The sequence below is a fragment of the Phocoena sinus genome, chromosome 1 (genome assembly GCF_008692025.1).
Source record: "Phocoena sinus isolate mPhoSin1 chromosome 1, mPhoSin1.pri, whole genome shotgun sequence".
NCBI lineage: Eukaryota > Metazoa > Chordata > Mammalia > Artiodactyla > Phocoenidae > Phocoena > Phocoena sinus.
The window spans coordinates 75,995,683-76,014,961 of NC_045763.1; the positions used below are offsets into that span (position 1 = coordinate 75,995,683).

The 19,279-nt window shown below is 38.5% G+C and overlaps 1 protein-coding gene and 1 pseudogene across 1 annotated transcript in view; one reads left to right on the forward strand and one right to left on the reverse strand.

Annotated features, from left to right (window-relative positions):
- Positions 1–19,279, reverse strand: part of DDAH1 (dimethylarginine dimethylaminohydrolase 1) — a 270,779-nt gene that overhangs the window by 184,921 nt on the left and 66,579 nt on the right. The window contains exon 2 of the mRNA XM_032610641.1: positions 5,779–5,896. Within this exon, the coding sequence (XP_032466532.1) occupies positions 5,779–5,896 (118 nt within the window). The remainder of the gene's footprint in view (positions 1–5,778; positions 5,897–19,279) is intronic.
- On the forward strand, positions 7,884–14,282 carry LOC116742773 (annotated as a pseudogene).

Here is a 19,279-nt window from a genome sequence, read left to right on the forward strand (position 1 = left end):
GGAATAATTGGAGATACAAATAGAAGATGAAGTAATGGATGGAGTTAGTTTTCTAAGGAGGTGAAAGAGGGAAGAATTTAGTGCTGGAAAAGGGTAGGGATACCTCTAATTTTGAAACAGAAGGAAGAAAAAGTGAGTTGGTGAAAGAACATTTTCAAGGTAAAAATAATTTAGAGAGATTCATGACTTAAGACCTGAAAGTAATCAAAGTAATTACTTTGAATTGAGGGCCCAACTGACAGGAGAAATGTGAAACAAGTGGGGAAATGGTGATGTTGGCATAAAATGTCAAAACACTGACTCTACTCAGTCACAAGCTCTCCAGATCTCTTATACAATACAGTAGTCCTCCCACTAACACAATGGTGAGTGGACATTGAAAGTACTGGAGCCAAGAACAAACAGTTCAGTGTCTTAAACAACCCAGCAAAGACTTCAAGACAAGCTCATCCACTATGAATTCAATTTACAAGTCTGCTTTGAGTTCCCACCCACAGCCCACTCTACAGGAAGCAAAAATATTAAGCAAATTGTTAGAATAATGCATTCCCACAGGACATGACATTCTGAAGTTTTTCAAACAACAGCAATGTCACCTTCATTCACCCTCTTTAGAGGTTCTGCTTTTTCTAAGATAGTACCCAAGTGTTTATAACTTTCTCCATTAAAAGTTATGTATACTAAGAAATAAATTTAAGTTTTTAACTCTATGAGCCAACATACTGGGAGACAAAAGTATGATAGGCTTCCTTTCTTGGTTGAAAAGAATGGACATGTCCATTCAGGCCTTGCAATATCTTAGCTAGACATCCTGAGATTGTAGTCTTTTGGCTCTTTGAACCAACTCTACCATTAAAATATTAATTACTCTATTACCTCTGATAGAAGATGAAGGTTACTATTTTGGTGTGCCCAACGCACCTCTTTCCATAGGAAAAATATTCTAATGAAAACGGCAGATATGTGCCCTCAGTTGGACCAATCATATTACCCTATCTTCCTGATTGTGAATGGTTTGGGAAGGAATATATGACCTAAGTTAGCCCCATGAAAGTCATTCTTGGGATTGTTTTCAGACTGGAGCCAAAGAGGAAAAATATCTTTCTTTGCTGATAGAAGAGTTGCTAGGATGAGATGAGAGACCAAGGTTGATAGGAGCCATGTGCCCCATGGCATGGAGAAAGCCATCTGCAAAGAGCACCAGACACCCTGGTTAGAAATAGAGTGTGAGCCCTGAAAGTGTTCCTGCCACAGAATCCAGACACCCCCAGGACCAGTTCCCTACATCATGTGTTTGGATTATACCAGCCAACAAGTTCTTCTTTTCGTTTGAGCAAGTTAGGATTCAGTCATTGGCAAACCAAAGTGGCCCAACTTGTGCACAGAATATCTTATACTTACAACGTGTTCAATAAATATATATCGATTATCTGGTTGCTTTGATGTCAGTGCTTTTTCTGTCCCTTTTGCTTCTGCACTTTCTCTGTGTTCTACAACTTCATTCTTAAAAGTAAGGCTGCAATTTTCCAGTAATAATTGGGTGCCCTAACCCCACAGTACTGGCAAAGGTCATTTAATACGTCTGTGTTTCAGTTTCTTAATTTGCAAAACATGGCAAATAATAACCGCAGCTATTTTTTAAACATCCCCTATATTCCAGGTACTGGCCTAATGCTTAACATATATTATTCTAATTCCCACAGCAATTTTCTACCACATGCATAATGATCCCCATTTTATAGATGAGGATGCTGAGATGCAATGAGTTTAAATGAATTGACCAAGGTCATACAGCTTGAGTGACATAATTCTGATTCCTACCCAGGTTAGTCTGAGCCTGTATTCTTTCCAATGTCCTATGATGCCTTGCTTATTCACAAAGCTTATGTGTGTAATAAGATAATGCAAGTTAAATTGAAAATGGTGAAAAATCATTCTCCAATTGATAACAAAAAATGTGGAAGTGGGCCCAAATATTAGCAAGGAAGATTTAGGTTAAGGAGAACATTCTGACTACCTCAATTATGGCATTTAGAAACAGTAATTGAAGAAAACGAGTGCTGAATCTCATATAAATGAGAAATTTTATGAAGAGAGAAAGTATAGCCAAGGTTCTGTTCTATGTCTGAAGCCTCAATAAAACTCAGAAGGACATAAGTAAGCAAGCTTTGCTAAGCTAGGGAGAACCGAACCTCTTCTCATTTTCCCCATGGAACCATCAATACCTAGGACCTGGCATTTCCTTTGTGGTCCTGTTGATGAAGTGTGCTTATAAGATATGAACACTTTGACTCACAGATCTGAATGCTAACATCAGTAGTGTCTGGAAAAAATATGTAGTAATGCTGTCTATGTACCATTAAAATATATGCAAGTCCTATTTTTGTAAAGTTTAATTAAAAGAAGGAAAAGACCGAGTCTGTGTATTGAATGACATTTTGTAGTAAAACTCTTGTGTTCTTCAAGCTATAATTACTATTTCAAATAACTTCAAGGAAACCACATTATGAACTACCTGTTTTATGTCCATTTTCTTCATTAGACTGTGAATGCTTTGGGAACAGAAATTGTGTCTTACTCATCTTTTTATCTCTAGAATCTAACATAGGTGAAATATGGCCTAGGTTACATTATAATTTTCATGGGTCCTAGGAACTTTAGTTTTCATGACCTCTTCCTCCATAAAAATATTAAAAATTTTATTTTATCCCTTGGTATAAAGATGAATATATTAGTATTATATATTTTAATATTTTCTTTGACCTAAGAGTTTATCTTCTCTTTTGGTTTTAAAGGAAATTAAAACATTTGCACAGGTCCCTAAAACTATTGCTATGTCAGGTGCTATGCCTATCTTGCCTGTGGACAACTCAGTCCTGATATGTGTTAAATACAATTTTTTAAAGTGAATGAAATGAATAAATGATTTTAAATTAACATCTCTCTGATGGTCCTGATTCTTAGAGCTTCTATTTTGGAGTAATGCTCAGCTTAAAATAGTTTTCAAAAACAACTAATTAATAAAATCATCACAAAGTACTAATATTCATTTAATCTGAAGCCAACTATTGAAATGCACCACGGTACACAGAATTAAAACTCAAGAGCAGTGCATAAGAAGCCTGTTAAAGTGACAAAATAAATATTTTAAAATAATATCAGAGGTTGCTATAATTTTGAACAAATACAGCCCACCTCTTAAATAGTGAAAATTAAATATTTTCTTTTTTAAACTCTGACATTCCAAGAGAGTCAGTTCATAAGGTAGATACTTAAAAAAATGTGGGCTTATACTTGGAGCCGCATAGCTATTGACTATAATTTAGTTCAATGTGTGCCCAGAACGCTGGCCCTGCTGCCTTTCACAACATTGCTTTTGGAACTCAGCATTTCTCCACTGCTGTTTCCAGAGACATCTTTTTTAAATAGAAAATTGATTGATGAAATCTTAGGCATGAATAAATGCTAATGCATATAATAAATTAAAACGCTGTCATTTTATAAGAAAGGTTTATTGGCTAACTGTACTATTTCTTCTAGTAATTCAAAACCTAGTGTTTAATTTACAGAATGAAATGCGGAAATCAATTATTCAGTTCGTAGTACGGTAAAATTGATTTTCAAAATTATGTTTTGGGAGGCAACCGGACTGATTTATCCACTGACTTAAAATGTAGAGTCATATCTGAAAAGTTTTTCCCCACTTCAAAATGTATTGGACAATGCTCAAACTATGAGGAAGCATTTTTGCATCGCCTGGACAGCATTGTATGCAAATTAATATCTGGATGATAATTCAGATTCACCCTTCCAAAAGGGATATCATACATATAAAGTAGTGCTAGTATTTATGGGATGGACCAGAACAGCTTTTAAAGGCTACATAATAAAAGTGCATTAAAGCTGCCTAAATTGATTAACCATTGATACTGAAATGGATTCAGCTAATGGATTCTGCCTCCCCAGAAAGTGCTCCCTTTTAATAATAATTTTAAAAACATGTTTTTCCTACTCTTTTTCATAACACCTAGCCACCTGAGTAACAGCGGGAGAGGGAAGGGGACTGCCCACACCTCGCCTGGGCCAGCAGGAGGAAGAGGTCGCCTAGTGATCAGACACTCTCGCTTCTCCTCTCCAAAGTGCAAACGGGCTGCCTCAGCAGCTGTCATATCCTGCTGCCCTTCGAAACAGGAAACCAGTCTAGAATTTCAAACTCACCTCCTGAATTGCATTACCAAACTGGTAGTCTTGCCAGACCCTTGTAAATGCCTGTTAAATGTGAAGGTGGCAGAGGCTTTGAGGGGCTGGTGAACAGGGAGGGCCTCTGTGTTTGGGAGGGGGCACTACCTGGCTCAGCTACCTGCCATGTATTGGGTGGTTCTGGAGATGAAACAAGCACAGCAGATGAGGAGGACACACAAGGTCACTCGGTCCATCTCATGCCAGCAGGGAGAATCACATCCCTGTGCAAGGTTGAACCCATTAGGGGTCTTGTAATGAGGTTGCTAGTTATCCCAAGGCACATAATGGGGAGCTTCAAAGATCTGGGTTGTAGACTCACAAATCACAGTTATTCCGCTAGCCTTTCAGCCAGACAAGCCCCTTGTTTTCCCACATTCCCCATATGATATCCTGCTCTGGCCATCTTATTGCTTGTGAGCCGTTCCAGCAGAGGGCAGGCAGGGGAAAGGAGAGGAGTCCTATACTACAGCACATCATCTAGAGTGTTCTGAACATATTAAGGCAAATTTTCTGGATTACTAAGAACAACAAATGTTTTTCTGTCCAAAAATTTTTTTTCCTGCCTATCTGTCTATATAAGGTGTTACCAGTTTTCAGGAGCTCCTGTCTCAAGGAATTCACAGTACGGCTTGGGAAGGCAAAATGAAGACACGTGAAATAGTGAGAAAGCCAGACTCTAAAGCCATCCCAAGCTATCCTAAGTAAATTCATGAGTTTCAAGAGAAGGAAGAAAGTCTTTGGGCACTGAAGTCAGTGACAGCATTTATAGATTAAAAGTATGATCAGGGCAGAGTAGTGAGAGTCAGTGTTTGGGTGAATGTAATTGTAGAAAAATTCTCTGAACAGGTTTGGATGATAGCCTCACAGAGAGGATGTATAGGCATCCTGTTGGAGTTTGGTTTATGTAGGACAGATCTCATCAGATCTTAGCACCAGGCCTTTGTGGTGATCAGCCAGAGTGAAAGGACTGGGACATTCAGGATTGGCTGGCATTCCACGAGGAAAAAGAATCAGTATCTTTCCATACCATTCATTAACATCTGTGTGACAACGTCATGAGCAACTCACTATGGGGAGATCTTTATTAGATAAACAGGGCTGCAAAATTCATAGCCAAGGAATGTGGGCTGGAGAGGCACTCCCAGCCACAGCTGCTACCTGAACACCCAGGACTGGCTGGGAACCAAGCAGACATGCTGAAACCAGGAGCCTCGGCGACGAATGGCAATGTTACAGCCGCTTAATCCTGAAATGAAAAGTAATTGCTTCTGGCTTAAAGAATAAAGGAAAAACAAGATCAGCCTTGGCTGAATCATACTTTTTTCCCCAAAACAACCAAGCTATAGGCCAGGTTCTAAAACTTTCTTGGTACTTGAAAATGTGAGAAAATGGATGTTTTCTGTCAATATAATTTAAATTCATCCAAGAGTACTGATATATAAGAACATTTGAATGCAAATACATTTTTGATTAACATGATTAAGTCAAATGTGTTCACTTTTAGCTATAAGGGATGACATCTAAAATTTAACTTACCTGAATATAAGTTTTGGAAAGTTGGTCTTCAAAATAGCTGTTGCTTTTTTGGGGGAAGGATTTCCTATGGAAAAGTCTCAGCAGAAGTTGCCAGAGCTCCTTTTCTGCACCGATGAAACTGCAAATGGAGAAATACAGAAGAAGGGGGAGGAGTAAGGCATTTCAATATGTCTAATACATTCTTGTGATGGAATTGTCTTCTCTATTAAAGAAAAGACTTGATAAAAATTCATAAAGAGACAGCTATGAGTTTAAATTATTATTAGAAGAATCTAAAGGTGAATTTAACCTGCAACTGAGTATATAGTATTTGGGTTTTTACTTGTTTACCTCTCAAGGGGCTACAGAATGCCAAACGTCAGGATATTTTTTTAGGCAGCTACTCCATTTCCTTGAGAGCAAGAGAGCAATGACAGAGTAAAAACAGCAAGAATGAGAACAAACAAATCTTGCCTTTCATGTTCTAATTTTTAAATTATACGTATTAATTTAAAATATTTGTGGCAGACTCACAATTATGTAGAGAGAACTAATTAAAATATATCTTATCTCCTAGAGCCATATAAAATTGCCTACACAAATAGCAATTTCATGTGATTTAACCCAATACTCAAGGCTTCATAGGAATATCATCAGCTAATAATAACCAATAAGGAGTACAACCCAGTTTGACTTCCTGCCATTATTCTGTACAAACACTAATGTCATAAAATTAATCTGACACACGCTATCTTCTTGCAGGTGCTAACACTGAGGACATTCCTCATAGAAGAACCAAGGCTGTTTATAGACATTGCTCACAGCTTGTGCTTCTGCTTCATTAATTCAAAACAGAAAAAAATATAAATCTTATACCAGAAGTTTTTTGGATACAACCAGTTTTTTTGGATTTAATCTAACAGAACAGCACTGTGGCACTGACAACTGTGACTGCTTTCTCATGAGCTCAGGCTGGAGGACAGCTGGAAGGCCAGCCACCAACCCAATAACCCAATGCACAGTAATCACAAACTCGAGGGCTTGTTTTAGTGAAAGGTGTCACAGAGCCCATGAGGTAAAGAAACAACCATGAACAACACTAAGAATGCAGAGAATGTCCACAGCTGATGAATCGTGTCCTCTATTGGTATATGACAAACAGCCAGTGACCCCGAAAGCCACAGTATTTCCAAAGACAAAGGACTATGGTACTTAGTAACACTTTGAATTTTTTTTAAAAAAGCAGTTCTTGGGCTTCCCTGGTGGCGCAGTGGTTGAGAGTCCGCCTGCCGATGCAGGGGACACAGGTTCGTGCCCCAGTCCGGGAAGATCCCACATGCTGCTGAGCGGCTGGGCCCGTGAGCCATGGCCGCTGAGCCTGCGCGTCCGGAGCCTGTGCTCCGCAATGGGAGAGGCCACAACAGTGAGAGGCCCGCATACCGCAAAAAAAAAAGCAGTTCTTTTTACACCAATACTCTACCATTCTATGCCAAGAAAGGATACTGAGGGTTCAGATGGTCCAATTTTTCTCTTTTACACTAAGCATGATTCAGATATTAGCAAGGTTTCCATTTCCATTACAGAAGAAGCCTTAGATAAGCTTTCTATTCTTAAAAAATATGAGAACATCCCAAGGAAATACCGATTTAAAGTATAATGTAATTGTACATTTTAATGGAGCTACACCGTGATTGCAAACATTTAGATGATTTGGAAGTGTATAGTATGTTGTTGAAAGCAATTTTAATCCAAATATGTCCATTGCAAATTTAAGGTAATCTCAGTTTTACATGCAAAAAAATTAAGAATATAGGGAACAAAGCTGGTAGCACTAGGCCTAGTGGGGTCTTGCGGCTGGAGGTGATACAAGGAAGAAGAAACGATCCTCCATGGGTTAAGGCTACCTTTCCAGATAGTCCAACAACTAAGTCACTAGTTTCCAAGGGCATTTGCACCACCTATGGAAACACTGGATCTGTACACACCAGACAGATCCTTGACAACTCATCCCACCATCCCCCCGCACAAAAGTTGCTGTACCAGTGGACAAAGAAGGTGACCACTGAGTTTCTTTTCATTACCAGATAGATATAATATCCCTGCCAACAAAAAAGAGCACACGAAGTGTCTCTCCATAATATCATGACCAGTTGACATCACACTAAGAAAATCAGCTTGCCTAGACAAGGACTCCTTCTCTTCTTGGGTAGCCAGGATTTGAAGGAGAGACTCTGACCTGTGCCACTGGTAAGTGACTAACTTTTACACACTGAACTGGTCCTGAGAACTGAGCTGTCTTCTTTGTAAGTGAAAAATATACAACATAATCTTGAAGGACTGCACAGTGGTACGAGCCAGAGGCATACTGTGTGTGTGTAACAGACTGAGAAATGGACAAATGAATCCTACTAAAAGGATTTTTCATCTTCTGCATCTATCTGCCAATGTTAGTGTTTTATGGGCTTAGATTATTACCTTTCTCTGGTACCTTTTTTCCTATACTGTTGTTCTATTCTAATGTGTCCTAGAAATCCCTCTCCTGATCCCTAATCAGAATCAGAAAGTGAGGAAAAAGAAAACGCTAACTACGTAAATGAGAGTTCTGGGGAAGAGTAGGATTCCTCTGAAGAAGAGGACCCTGTGGTGTCCAACCTAACACCTCTTGAGAGTCTTGCCCGGCAGGTTAAGTGCCTTTTAAAATATTCTACAACTTGGAAACATTTAAATCCTAATTCCTGGTTATATCATGCTAAACTCTTGGATGCTAGCACACCGGTCCGAATACTTCAAGAGATAGTTCTAAGACTCTCTCATTGCTCCCATTGTGTACCCAAACTGGAACCAATTCCTGAATGGCCTCCTCTAGCTTCTTGTGGAGTCCCACCTTTGCTTTTCTTTTCTTTTTTTTTTAATTCAGTGTAAGCATGTAATTTAAGTTTTTTCTCAATTTAATTTTATTTAATTTTTTATACAGCAGGCTCTTAGTAGTCATCTATTTTATACACATCAGTGTATACATGTCAGTCCCAATCTCCCAATTCATCACACCACCACCACCACCACCCCCGCCACTTTCCCCCCTTGGTGTTCTCTACAACTGTGTCTCAATTTCTGTCCTGAAAACCAGTTCATCTGTACCATTTTTCTAGTTTCCACATATATGCATTAATATACGATATATTTTTTTCTCTTTCTGACTTACTTCACTCTGTATGACAGTCTCTAGATCCATCCACGTCTCTACACATGACCCAATTTTGTTCCTTTTTATGGCTGAGTAATATTCCAGTGTATATATTTACCACATCTGCTTTATCCATTAATCTGTCGATGGACATTTAGGTTGCTTCCATGACCTGGCTATTGTAAATAGTGCTGCAATGAACATTGCGGTGCATGTGTCTTTTTGAATTATGGTTTTCTCTGGGTATATGCCCGGTAGTGGGATTGCTGGGTCATATGGTAATACTATTTTTAGTTTTTTAAGGAACCTCCATACTGTTCTCCATAGTGGCTGTATCAATTTACATTCCCACCAACAGTGCAAGAGGGTTCCCTTTTCTCCACACCCTCTCCAGCATTTGTTGTTTGTAGATTTTCTTATGATGCCCATTCTAATTGGTGTGAGGTGATACCTCATTGTAGTTTTGATTTGCATTTCTCTAATAATTAGGGATGCTGAGCAGCTTTGCTTGTACTTCTTGGCCATTTGTATGTCTTCCTTTGAGAAACGTCTATTTAGGTCTTCTGCCCATTTTTGGATTGGGTTGTTTGTTTCTTTAATATTGAGCTGCATGTGCTGTTTATAATTTTGGAGATTAATCCTTTCTCCGTTGATTCATTTGCAAATATTTTCTCCCATTTTGAGGGTTGTCTTTTCGTCCTTATGGTTTCCTTTGCTGTGCAAAAGCTTTTAAGTTTCATTAGGTCCCATTTGTTTATTTTTGTTTTTATTTCCATCACTCTAGGAGGTGGATCAAAAAAGATCTTGCTGTGATTTATCTCAAAGAGTGTTCTTCCTATGTTTTCCTCTAAGAGTTTAAAGGTGTCCGGTCTTACATTTAGGTCTCAAATCCATTTTGAGTTTATTTTTGTGTATGTGTTAGGGAGTGTTCTAATTTCATTCTTTTACATGTAGCTGTCCAGTTTTCCCAGCACCACTTATTGAAGAGACTGTCTTTTCTCCATTGTATATCCTTGTCTCCTTTGTCATAGGTTAGTTGACCATAGGTGTGTGGGTTTACCTCTGGGCTTTCTATCTTGTTCCATTGATCTGTGTTTCTGTTTTTGTGCCAGTACCACATTGTCTTGATTACTATAGCTTTGTAGTATAGTATGAAGCCAGGGAATCTGAATCCTTCAGCTCCGTTTTCTTCCCTCAAGACTGCTTAGGCTATTCAGGGTCTTTTGTGTCTCCATACAAATTTTAAGATTTTTTGTTCTAGTTCTGTAAAAAATGCCACTGGTAATTTGATAGGGATTGCATTGACTCTGTAGATTGCTTTGGGTAGTATAGTCATTTTTACAATATTGATTCTTCCAATCCAAGAACATGGTATATCTCTCCATCTGTTGGTATCATCTTTAATTTCTTTCATTAGTGTCTTATAGTTTTCTGCATACAGGTCTTTTGTCTCTTACATAGGTTTATTCTGAGGTATTTTATTCTGTTTGTTGCAGTGGTAAATGGAAGTGTTTCCTTAATTTCTCTTTCAGATTTTTCATCATTAGTGTATAGGAATGCAAGAGATTTCTGTGCATTAATTTTGTATCCTGCTACTTTACCAAATTCATTGATCAGCTGTAGTAGTTTTCTGGTGGCATCTTTAGGATTCTCTATGTATAGTATCATGTCATCTGCAAACAGTGACAGTTTTACTTCTTCTTTTCCAATTTGTATTCCTTTTATTTCTTTTTCTTCTGTGATTGCTGTGGCTAGGACTTCCAAAACTGTTGAATAATAGTGGTGAGAGCGGACATCCTTGTCTTGTTCCTGATCTGAGAGAAAATGCTTTCAGTTTTTCACCATTGAGAATGATGTTTGCTGTGAGTTTGTTGTATGTGGCCTTTATTATTTTGAGGTAGGTTACCCTCTATGCCCACTTTCTGGAGAGTTTTTATGATAAATGGGTGTTGAATTTTTTCAAAAGCTTTTTCTGCATCTATTGAGATGATCACATGGTTTTTATTCTTCAGTTTCTTAATATGGTATATCACATTGATTGATTTGCATATATTGAAGAATCCTTGCATCCCTGGGATAAATCCCACTTGATCATGGTGTATGATCCTTGTAATTTGCTGTTGGATTCTGTTTGCTAGTATTTTGTTGAGGATTTTTGCATCTATATTCATCAGTGATATTGGTCTGTAATTTTCTTATTTTGTAGTATCTTTGTCTCGTTTTGGTATCAGGTTGATGGTGGCCTCATAGAATGAGTTTGGGAGTGTTCCTTCCTCTGCAATTTTTGGGAAGATTTTGAGAAGGATGGGTGTTAGCTCTTCTCTAAATGTTTGATAGAATTCACCTGTGAAGCCATCTGGTCCTGGACTTTTGTTTGTTGGAAGATTTTTAATCACAGTTTCAATTTCATTACTTGTGATTGGTCTGTTCATATTTTCTATTTCTTCCTGGTTCAGTCTTGGGAGGTTATACCTTTCTAAGAATTTGTCCATTTCTTTAAGGTTGTCCATTTTATTGGCATAGAGTTGCTTGTAGTAGTCTCTTAGGATGCTTTGTATTTCTGTGTTGACTGTTGTAACTTCTTTTTCATTTATAATTTTATTGATTTGAGTCCTCTCCCTCTTTTTCTTGATGAGTCTGGCTAATGGTTTATCAACTGTGTTTATCCACTCAAAGAACCAGCTTTTAGTTTTATTGATCTTTGTTATTGTTTTCTTTGTTTCTCTTTCATTTATTTCTGCTCTGATATTTATGATTTCTTTCCTTCTGCTAACTTTGGGTTTAGTTTGTTCTTCTTTCTCTAGTTACTTTGGGTGTAAGGTTAGATTGTTTCTTTGAGATTTTTCTTGTTTCTTGAGGTAGACTTGTATAGCAATAAACTTCCCTCTTAGAACTGCTTTTGCTGCATCCCATAGGTTTTAGATCGTCGTGTTTTCATTGTCATTTGTCTCTAGGTATTTTCTGATTTCCTCTTTGATTTCTTCAGTGATCGCTCGGTTATTTAGTAACGTATTGTTTAACCTCCATGTGTTTGTGTTTTTCACGTTTTTTTTCCCTGTAATTGATTCTAATCTCATGGCGTTGTGGTCAGAAAAGATGCTTGAGATGATTTCAATTTTCTTAAATTTACTGAGGCTTGATTTGTGACCCAAGATGTGATCTATCCTGGAGAATGTTCAGTGCACACTTGAGAAGAAAGTGTAATCTGCTGTTTTTGGATGGAATGTCCTATAAGTATCAATTACATCTATCTGGTCTATTGTGTAATTTAAAGCTTGTGTTTCCTTATTAATTTTCTGTTTGGATGATCTGTCTATTGGTGTAAGTGAGGTGTTAAAGGCCCCCACTACGATTGTGTCACTGTCAATTTCCTCTTTTATAGCTGTTAGCAGTTGCCTTATATATTGAGGTGCTCCTATGCTGGATGCATATATATTTATAATTGTTATATCTTCTTCTTGGATTGATCCCTTGATCATTATGTAGTGTCCTTCCTTGTCTCTTGTAACATTCTTTGTTTCAAAGTCTATTTTTTTTAAAGTATATTTTATCTGATATGAGTATAGCTACTCCAGCTTTCTTTTAATTTCCATTTGCATGGAATATCTTTTTCCATCCCCTCACTTTCAGTCTGTATGTGTCCCTAGGTCTGAAGTGGGTCTCTTGTAGACAGCGTATATATAGGTCATGTTTTTTTGTCCATTCAGCAAGCCTGTGTCTTTTGGTTGGAGCATTTAATCCATTCACATTTAAGGTAATTATCAATATGTATGTTCCTATTACCATTTTCTTAATCGTTTTGGGTTTGTTTCTGTAGGTCCTTTCCTTCTCTTGTGTTTCCCACTTAGAGAAGTTCCTTTAGCATTTGTTGTAGAGCTGGTTTGGTGGTGCTGAATTCTCTTAGCTTTTGCTTGTCTGTAAAGCTTTTGATTTCTCCATCGAATCTGAATGAGATACTTGCTGGGTAGAGTAATCTTGGTTGTAGGTTCTTCCCTTTCATCACTTTAAGTATACCATGCCACTCCCTTCTAGCTTGTAGTGTTTCTGCTGAGAAATCAGCTGTTAACCTTATGGGAGTTCCCTTGTATGTTGTCATTTTTCCCTTGCTGCTTTCAATAACTTTTCTTTGTCTTTAACTTTTGCCAATTTGATTACTGTGTGTCTAGGCATGTTTCTCCATGGGTTTATCCTGTATGGGATTTTCTGAGCTTCCTGGACTTGGGTGGCTATTTCCTTTCCCATGTTAAGGAAGTTTTCGACTATAATCTCTTCAAATATTTTCTAGGGTCCTTTCTCTCTCTCTTCTCCTTCTGGGACCCCTATAATGCAAATATTGTTGCATTTAATGTTGTCCCAGAGGTCTCTTAGGCTGTCTTCATTTCTTTTCATTCTTTTATCTTTATTCTGTTCCGTAGCAATGAATTCCACCATTCTGTCTTCCAGGTCACTTATCTGTTCCTCTGCCTCAGGTATTCTGCTATTGATTCCTTCTAGTGTATTTTTCACTTCAATTATTGTAGTGTTCATCTCTGTTTGTTTGTTCTTTAATTCTTCTAGGTCTTTGTTAAACATTTCTTGCATCTTCTCGATCTTTGCCTCCATTCTTTTTCCGAGGTCCTGGATCATCTTCACTATCATTATTCTGAATTCTTTTTCTGGCAGGTTGCCTATCTCCACTTCATTTAATTGTTTTATCTTGTTCCTTCATCTGGTACATAGCCCTCTGCCTTTTCATCTTGTCTATCTTTCTATGAATGTGGTTTTTTTCCCACAGGCTGCAGGATTGTTGTTCTTCTTGCTTCTCGAGTCCCACCTTTTCAAAAGCCCCTCATGAGTCCCAGCCGGCTTTCTAGAGATCATGCCACTCTAAATGGAGCACTGCAATTTGCCACCAAAGAGTTAAGCCCAACATTGAGTAGAGCCACTCCCATACCTGAGTACCTAAAATAAATTCCTAATTCATGTGTTTCTGGTTGTTGCTTTGGCTGGTTAACTAAAACAGTTAAGGAAACAACCCGCACTGAACCCATCAGCACTACTTACTCCTACGCTGACTTCCAAAAGGCAGTTTAACAAACCCCTAACTTCATCACTATAAAGAGCCACCATTCCTTCTCATATCTCTCGTGTTGCAGTTGAGAAAGGAATACAGTTACACAGCCCACAGTTGAGAAACTAAAGTCTTCTCAACCCAACTATGTCCTGTCCTGATATGCCAAAATACAATCAAGTACTGAATATATACCCAAGAGTCCTGTAACTCGACTACAGAAGACGCGCATTGTGAGCGTTCCCTTTGAAGAACCCTGTGGATAAAGTGAGAACTTCAGTAGAGAATTAGTCAAAAGGGACCTTATTACAAAAGATAAGTGAACTACTCTCCACACTCAGTTCTCCCCGTAATTTACTCTGCCTGTCTAATGGACTTAACTAGATACCTAATTTTTAGTGGGAAGGAAAAGGAGGCCACTACCCCATTTGTTACCAAACTTCAGAATAACCATTGTGGAAAGTGGTAAGTGAGCTACTCCCAAAATCACCTTTCTGAGCATACTTTTCTCTGATATTCATTTCTAGGGAAGTAGTTGAATTAAATTGAATAATTAGACCAAAAAAATGGTGGGAATATGGATTTATCTCCCAGCTTTTATATTGATAGGCCTACATATAGCACCCTTTAGGAGTTCCTATTTTGGGGGGTGGGAGTGCAGTAGTGTAGTAGTAGCCTACACTATTCCAGACCTATTATGGGACCTGAAATTACAGCGTAAACATTATATAGGCCCCCACCAGGCTGTTTCTAGCTAAACTCATTTATAAAATCATACGTGGGGGTTAAACAGACACCTGTTCTGTAGGGAATATATTTCCTGCATCTTGGCATCCAGACTTTACCAAGAGCAAATAAAACACATTCCAAAGGACCACTGGGAAAGAATTAAGAGAGCATTTATGCTAGTGGATTAAAGTATTTCATCTGTATAATGTCTCCTGGAGCAGTACTTCATGCACTTTCCACATCCATGGCAAACTTTTCAGGCACCCTTCTAACTGTAAAGAACTTTACTGCAGAAAATCTCAGTCTAATACAATCTGAAGTTAAAGAGTTTTTTAATATCATTGTTTTTCTACATCTAGCTTTAGATTTTTTTCTGGTTGAATAGAAAGCATATGTACCCTTGTAAATGAGTCTTGCTGTGTTTATTTAGATGAGTCAAAACATAGAAGTCAACATACATAAAATGTGTGAGACCAGTAAGTCTTTCACATATCTCCAGTAAAGCGTGAAACCTGTATGTGATCCTGGTTGACTGGGCATCTAAAGGGAACCAGAAAATATATTGTTAAAGATATAGCATATATCCTTCCTTGTTTTAGTTTTGCTTTTTCTTTTCTCCATAATTAAGTGCTGTATACAAAGTGGCATCAAAAAATTGAAGCATAAATGGAAACACAAATTCTATAAATGTATAGCAACTTTAAGGAGAGAGAAGAATGGTTATAACCTAATGAGTAATTTCTGTTGAGCCTTAGTTGTCTCGTCTTAAGGAAAAAGGAGGGAATTGTAGTAGGTAGAAAAAATATTTGTTAATGGAAAATTACTGAACTGAAACCGTACAATGTTAGTGTAACAGAATGTATCAGTAACTGTTCCTATGTAGATGTTCTACGAAATTAGTTTTTAAAATGTTAAAAAAATTAAGATTATAAAAGTGTAATCTCTCAGTTATTGCTCCTTCCCAAGTCCCTTCTGGCTTGCACCTTGAGGGAGCCTGCTTCCCATGTCCCTACCTCCCTGAGATATTGTCCTTGTGTCACCACCACTGCTGCCAGCACCACCACTGCCGTCCTTTCTGCAGTGCTGCAGCCACTGGCCCAAGGCCACTCCAGGCCAGGCAGCTTCTCACTGCACCTCTGGCAGCATTAAAGAGCCCTCTCTTGCTGCTTTTCCTCTGGGTGCTTCAATGATGGCCTTGCTTCTTCTGCTTCCTACTGCTCTCTCTATAGAGCTGCAGAGAAACCCTGGAGGAGTTGTGCTGCCAGAACACTAAGTGCCTCTCACCTGCCCTTGTCCCCTGCGGTCAGGTCTGCTTCTCCTCTAGCCAGATTTTCTCACTGTCTGCAGCTACTGGTCAGAGGATTGATTTCCCCCTGGTGGTAGTTTTTGTCGAACAAGGAGTCATTAAATTGCCAAGTATTTGCTAAGAACTTGTTCTGTGTATAGAATCTTATTAATTGTCAAGAAATGAGTGAAAAGAACTGAACAAACATACAAATTAATTATTTAAAACCAAATATTTTGTTTGATGAGTCTTCTGCTTTTTTAAAAAAAGTTGAAATCTACTGGATTCTGTAGATGTACTTCAGCCTATCTGTAAAGTTCATTTATCAATTTGACAAACATATATGGAGCGCATGCAATGTGCCACGTTCTGTCCCCAGTGCTAGGAACACAAGATGGGTAAGATGCCTGCTCTCATGGAGCTTCCAGTGAACAAGCAAGTTAACAACAGTTACTGATAAATACAATATCAGACAGTGGGTAAGTGATCAGAAGAAAATAAAGCAGACTAATAGGATAGAAACTAATGGGAGGAAAACTTTGAATAGGGAGCAGAAGGAAGGTCTTGAGAAGGTGACATCCGGGCTTAATCATGGGAATATCTAGGGGAAAAAAACCCAGACAGGAGGAACAGCAAAGTTACAGGAATGTAATGATACAGGAAGTTAATGACAGGAGATGAGGTCAGACAGACCAGCCCAGATCAGGTAGGGCTTACAAAACCATGGTAAGGAATTTCAATTTTATTCTAAATACAGTGAAAAGCATTGGAAGATCAAAAGGGAATGACTTTCTGTGATTACATTTTTAAAAGATCACACTGGCTACTGTGTAGACACTGGATTGTAGGGGAGCAAGAGTGTAAGACTCTAAGACCCATTAGGAGCTGTTGTAACCTAAATAAGAAATGATGGTTCTACAACTCTATGAAATAAATGTGGGTTCTATTAGATAATGCCCTCTGCTGATAGCACACTATACAAGGTATTGGATCTACTTACTGTGTAACAAAGGTATCTGTCTGGGTCACTGGCCTCAAAGATCTTTTTATAATTTAATGGAGGTGACAGGTAAAATTAAAGAGGACAAAGAAAAGAGATACCTTCTTGAGGCAATAAAAACTTGGCAAAGGTTAACAGGCTGTCAACAATAGTCTTCGGCTGGGGCAAAATTTTATGGGTCACCCTACCCTGAATCACCAGTGTTACAGAAGAACCAAAAACTCATCACCCAGACCTTGAATCATAGTAAATAACCAAACAAATTACAAGCAAATATAAACATAATTTTCAATATTTACTGAGAACTTAGAATATTCTGGGAACTGTACTAATGCTCTACATGAATCATTTAATTCCCCAGAAAAATGGGGAATAGTGATTATCATCCACATTTTCTAGATAAAAAGCCGTGTCTGTGGACACGGTAACTTGTCTAATGCTTCACACAGCTAACAACCTCTAGAGCCCAGCCTCAAATCCTAATTAATCTGACCCAAAATCCAAACTTTATAAGGATAAGGCTAGTGTTTCCCAGTTGCCTGATGATAAGAATTAGCTTGCGGGAGTTCCCTGGTGGCCTAATGGTTAGGATTCTGGGCTTTCACTGCCGTGGCTGGGGTTCAATCCCTGGTCAGGGAACTGAGATTCTGCAAGCTGCTCGGCACAGCCACAAAAAAATAAAAAAAATAAGAATTAGCTTGTTAAAAATATAAATACCTGGGCTTCCCTGGTGGTGCAGTGGTTGAGAGTCCGCCTGCCGATGCAGGGGACACGGGTTCGTGCCCCAGTCTGGGAGGATCCCACATGCCACGGAGCAGCTAGGCCCGTGAGCCATGGTCTCTGAGCCTGCATGTCCAGAGCCTGTGCTCCACCACAGGAGAGGCCACAACAGTGAGAGGCCCACGTACCACACACACACACACACACACACACACACACAAAATACCTGTACCCATCCCCCATCCCATGCCAACAGAATCAGAATCTCCAGGAAGGGGTCTGGAGTTTTTTTTTAAACATCTTTATTGGAGTATAATTACTTTACAATGATGTGTTAGTTTCTGCTGTATAACAAATGAATCAGCTATAAATATACATAAATATACATATATCCCTATATCTCCTCCCTCTTGCATCTCCCTCCCACCCTCCTTATCCCACCCTTCTAGGTGGTCACAAAACACCAAGCTGACCTCCCTGTGCTATGCAGCTGCTTCCTACTAGCTATCTACTTTACATTTGATAGTGTATATTTGTCCATGCCACTCTCTCACTTCGTCCCAGCTTACCCTTCCCCCTCCCTGTGTCCTCAAGTCCATTCTCTATGTCTGCGTCTTTATTCCTGTCCTGCCCCTAGGTTCTTCAGAACCTTTTTTTTTTTTTTAGATTCCATATATATATGTTAGCATATGGTATATTTTTTTCTCTTTCTGACTTACTTCACTCTGTATGAAACACTCTAGGTCCATCCACCTCACTACAAGTAACTCAATTTCGTTTCTCTTTATGGCTGAGTAGTATTCCATTGTATACATGTGCCACATCTTCTTTATCCATTCATCTGTCAATGGACACTTAGGTTGCTTCCATGTCCTGGTTATTGCAAATAGAGCTGCAATGAACATTGTGGTACATGACTCTTTTTGAATTATGGTTTTCTCAGGGTATATGCCCAGTAGGGGCATTGCTGGGTCATATGGTAGTTCTATTTTTAGTTTTTTAAGGAACCTCCATACTGTTCTCCATAGTGGCTGTATCAATTTACATTCCTGCTGAATTTTTAACAATCTTATTATCCCTCCAAATTATTATTATCTTATTCTTAATAACATAATCGTTCTAATTATATAGCCTACACAGGAATAGACCATACCTAGCATAAAAGAATACAGATAAATGGAGAATACAATATAAAGGAAAAATCAAGGCATGTGGCATTTATCAGAGATTCCCTGGAAGAAGTAGGTTTTGAGCTGGATTTTGAAAGGAATGCAGAAAGAAAGAGAGAGGAAGGAAGGAAGGAAGGAAGGAAGGAAGAGAGAAAGAAAGGAAGAAAGGAAGCATTGCAGAAAAAAAAATGCATGAAAGAGACAGGAAGGAGAGAACTGGGTGTGTAGGGTGTATAGGAATTGATGTCCCAAAAGGGAGGAGGTGACTTGATTTGGTACATTCTAAACTCTACCATTCAGTTCTTGTATAGGTTCAAGTAGGTTTAGAGTATTTGTAGGTTACTGAAGCTGCCTAGATCCTTGGCCTGATCTTGGCCAAAATTGT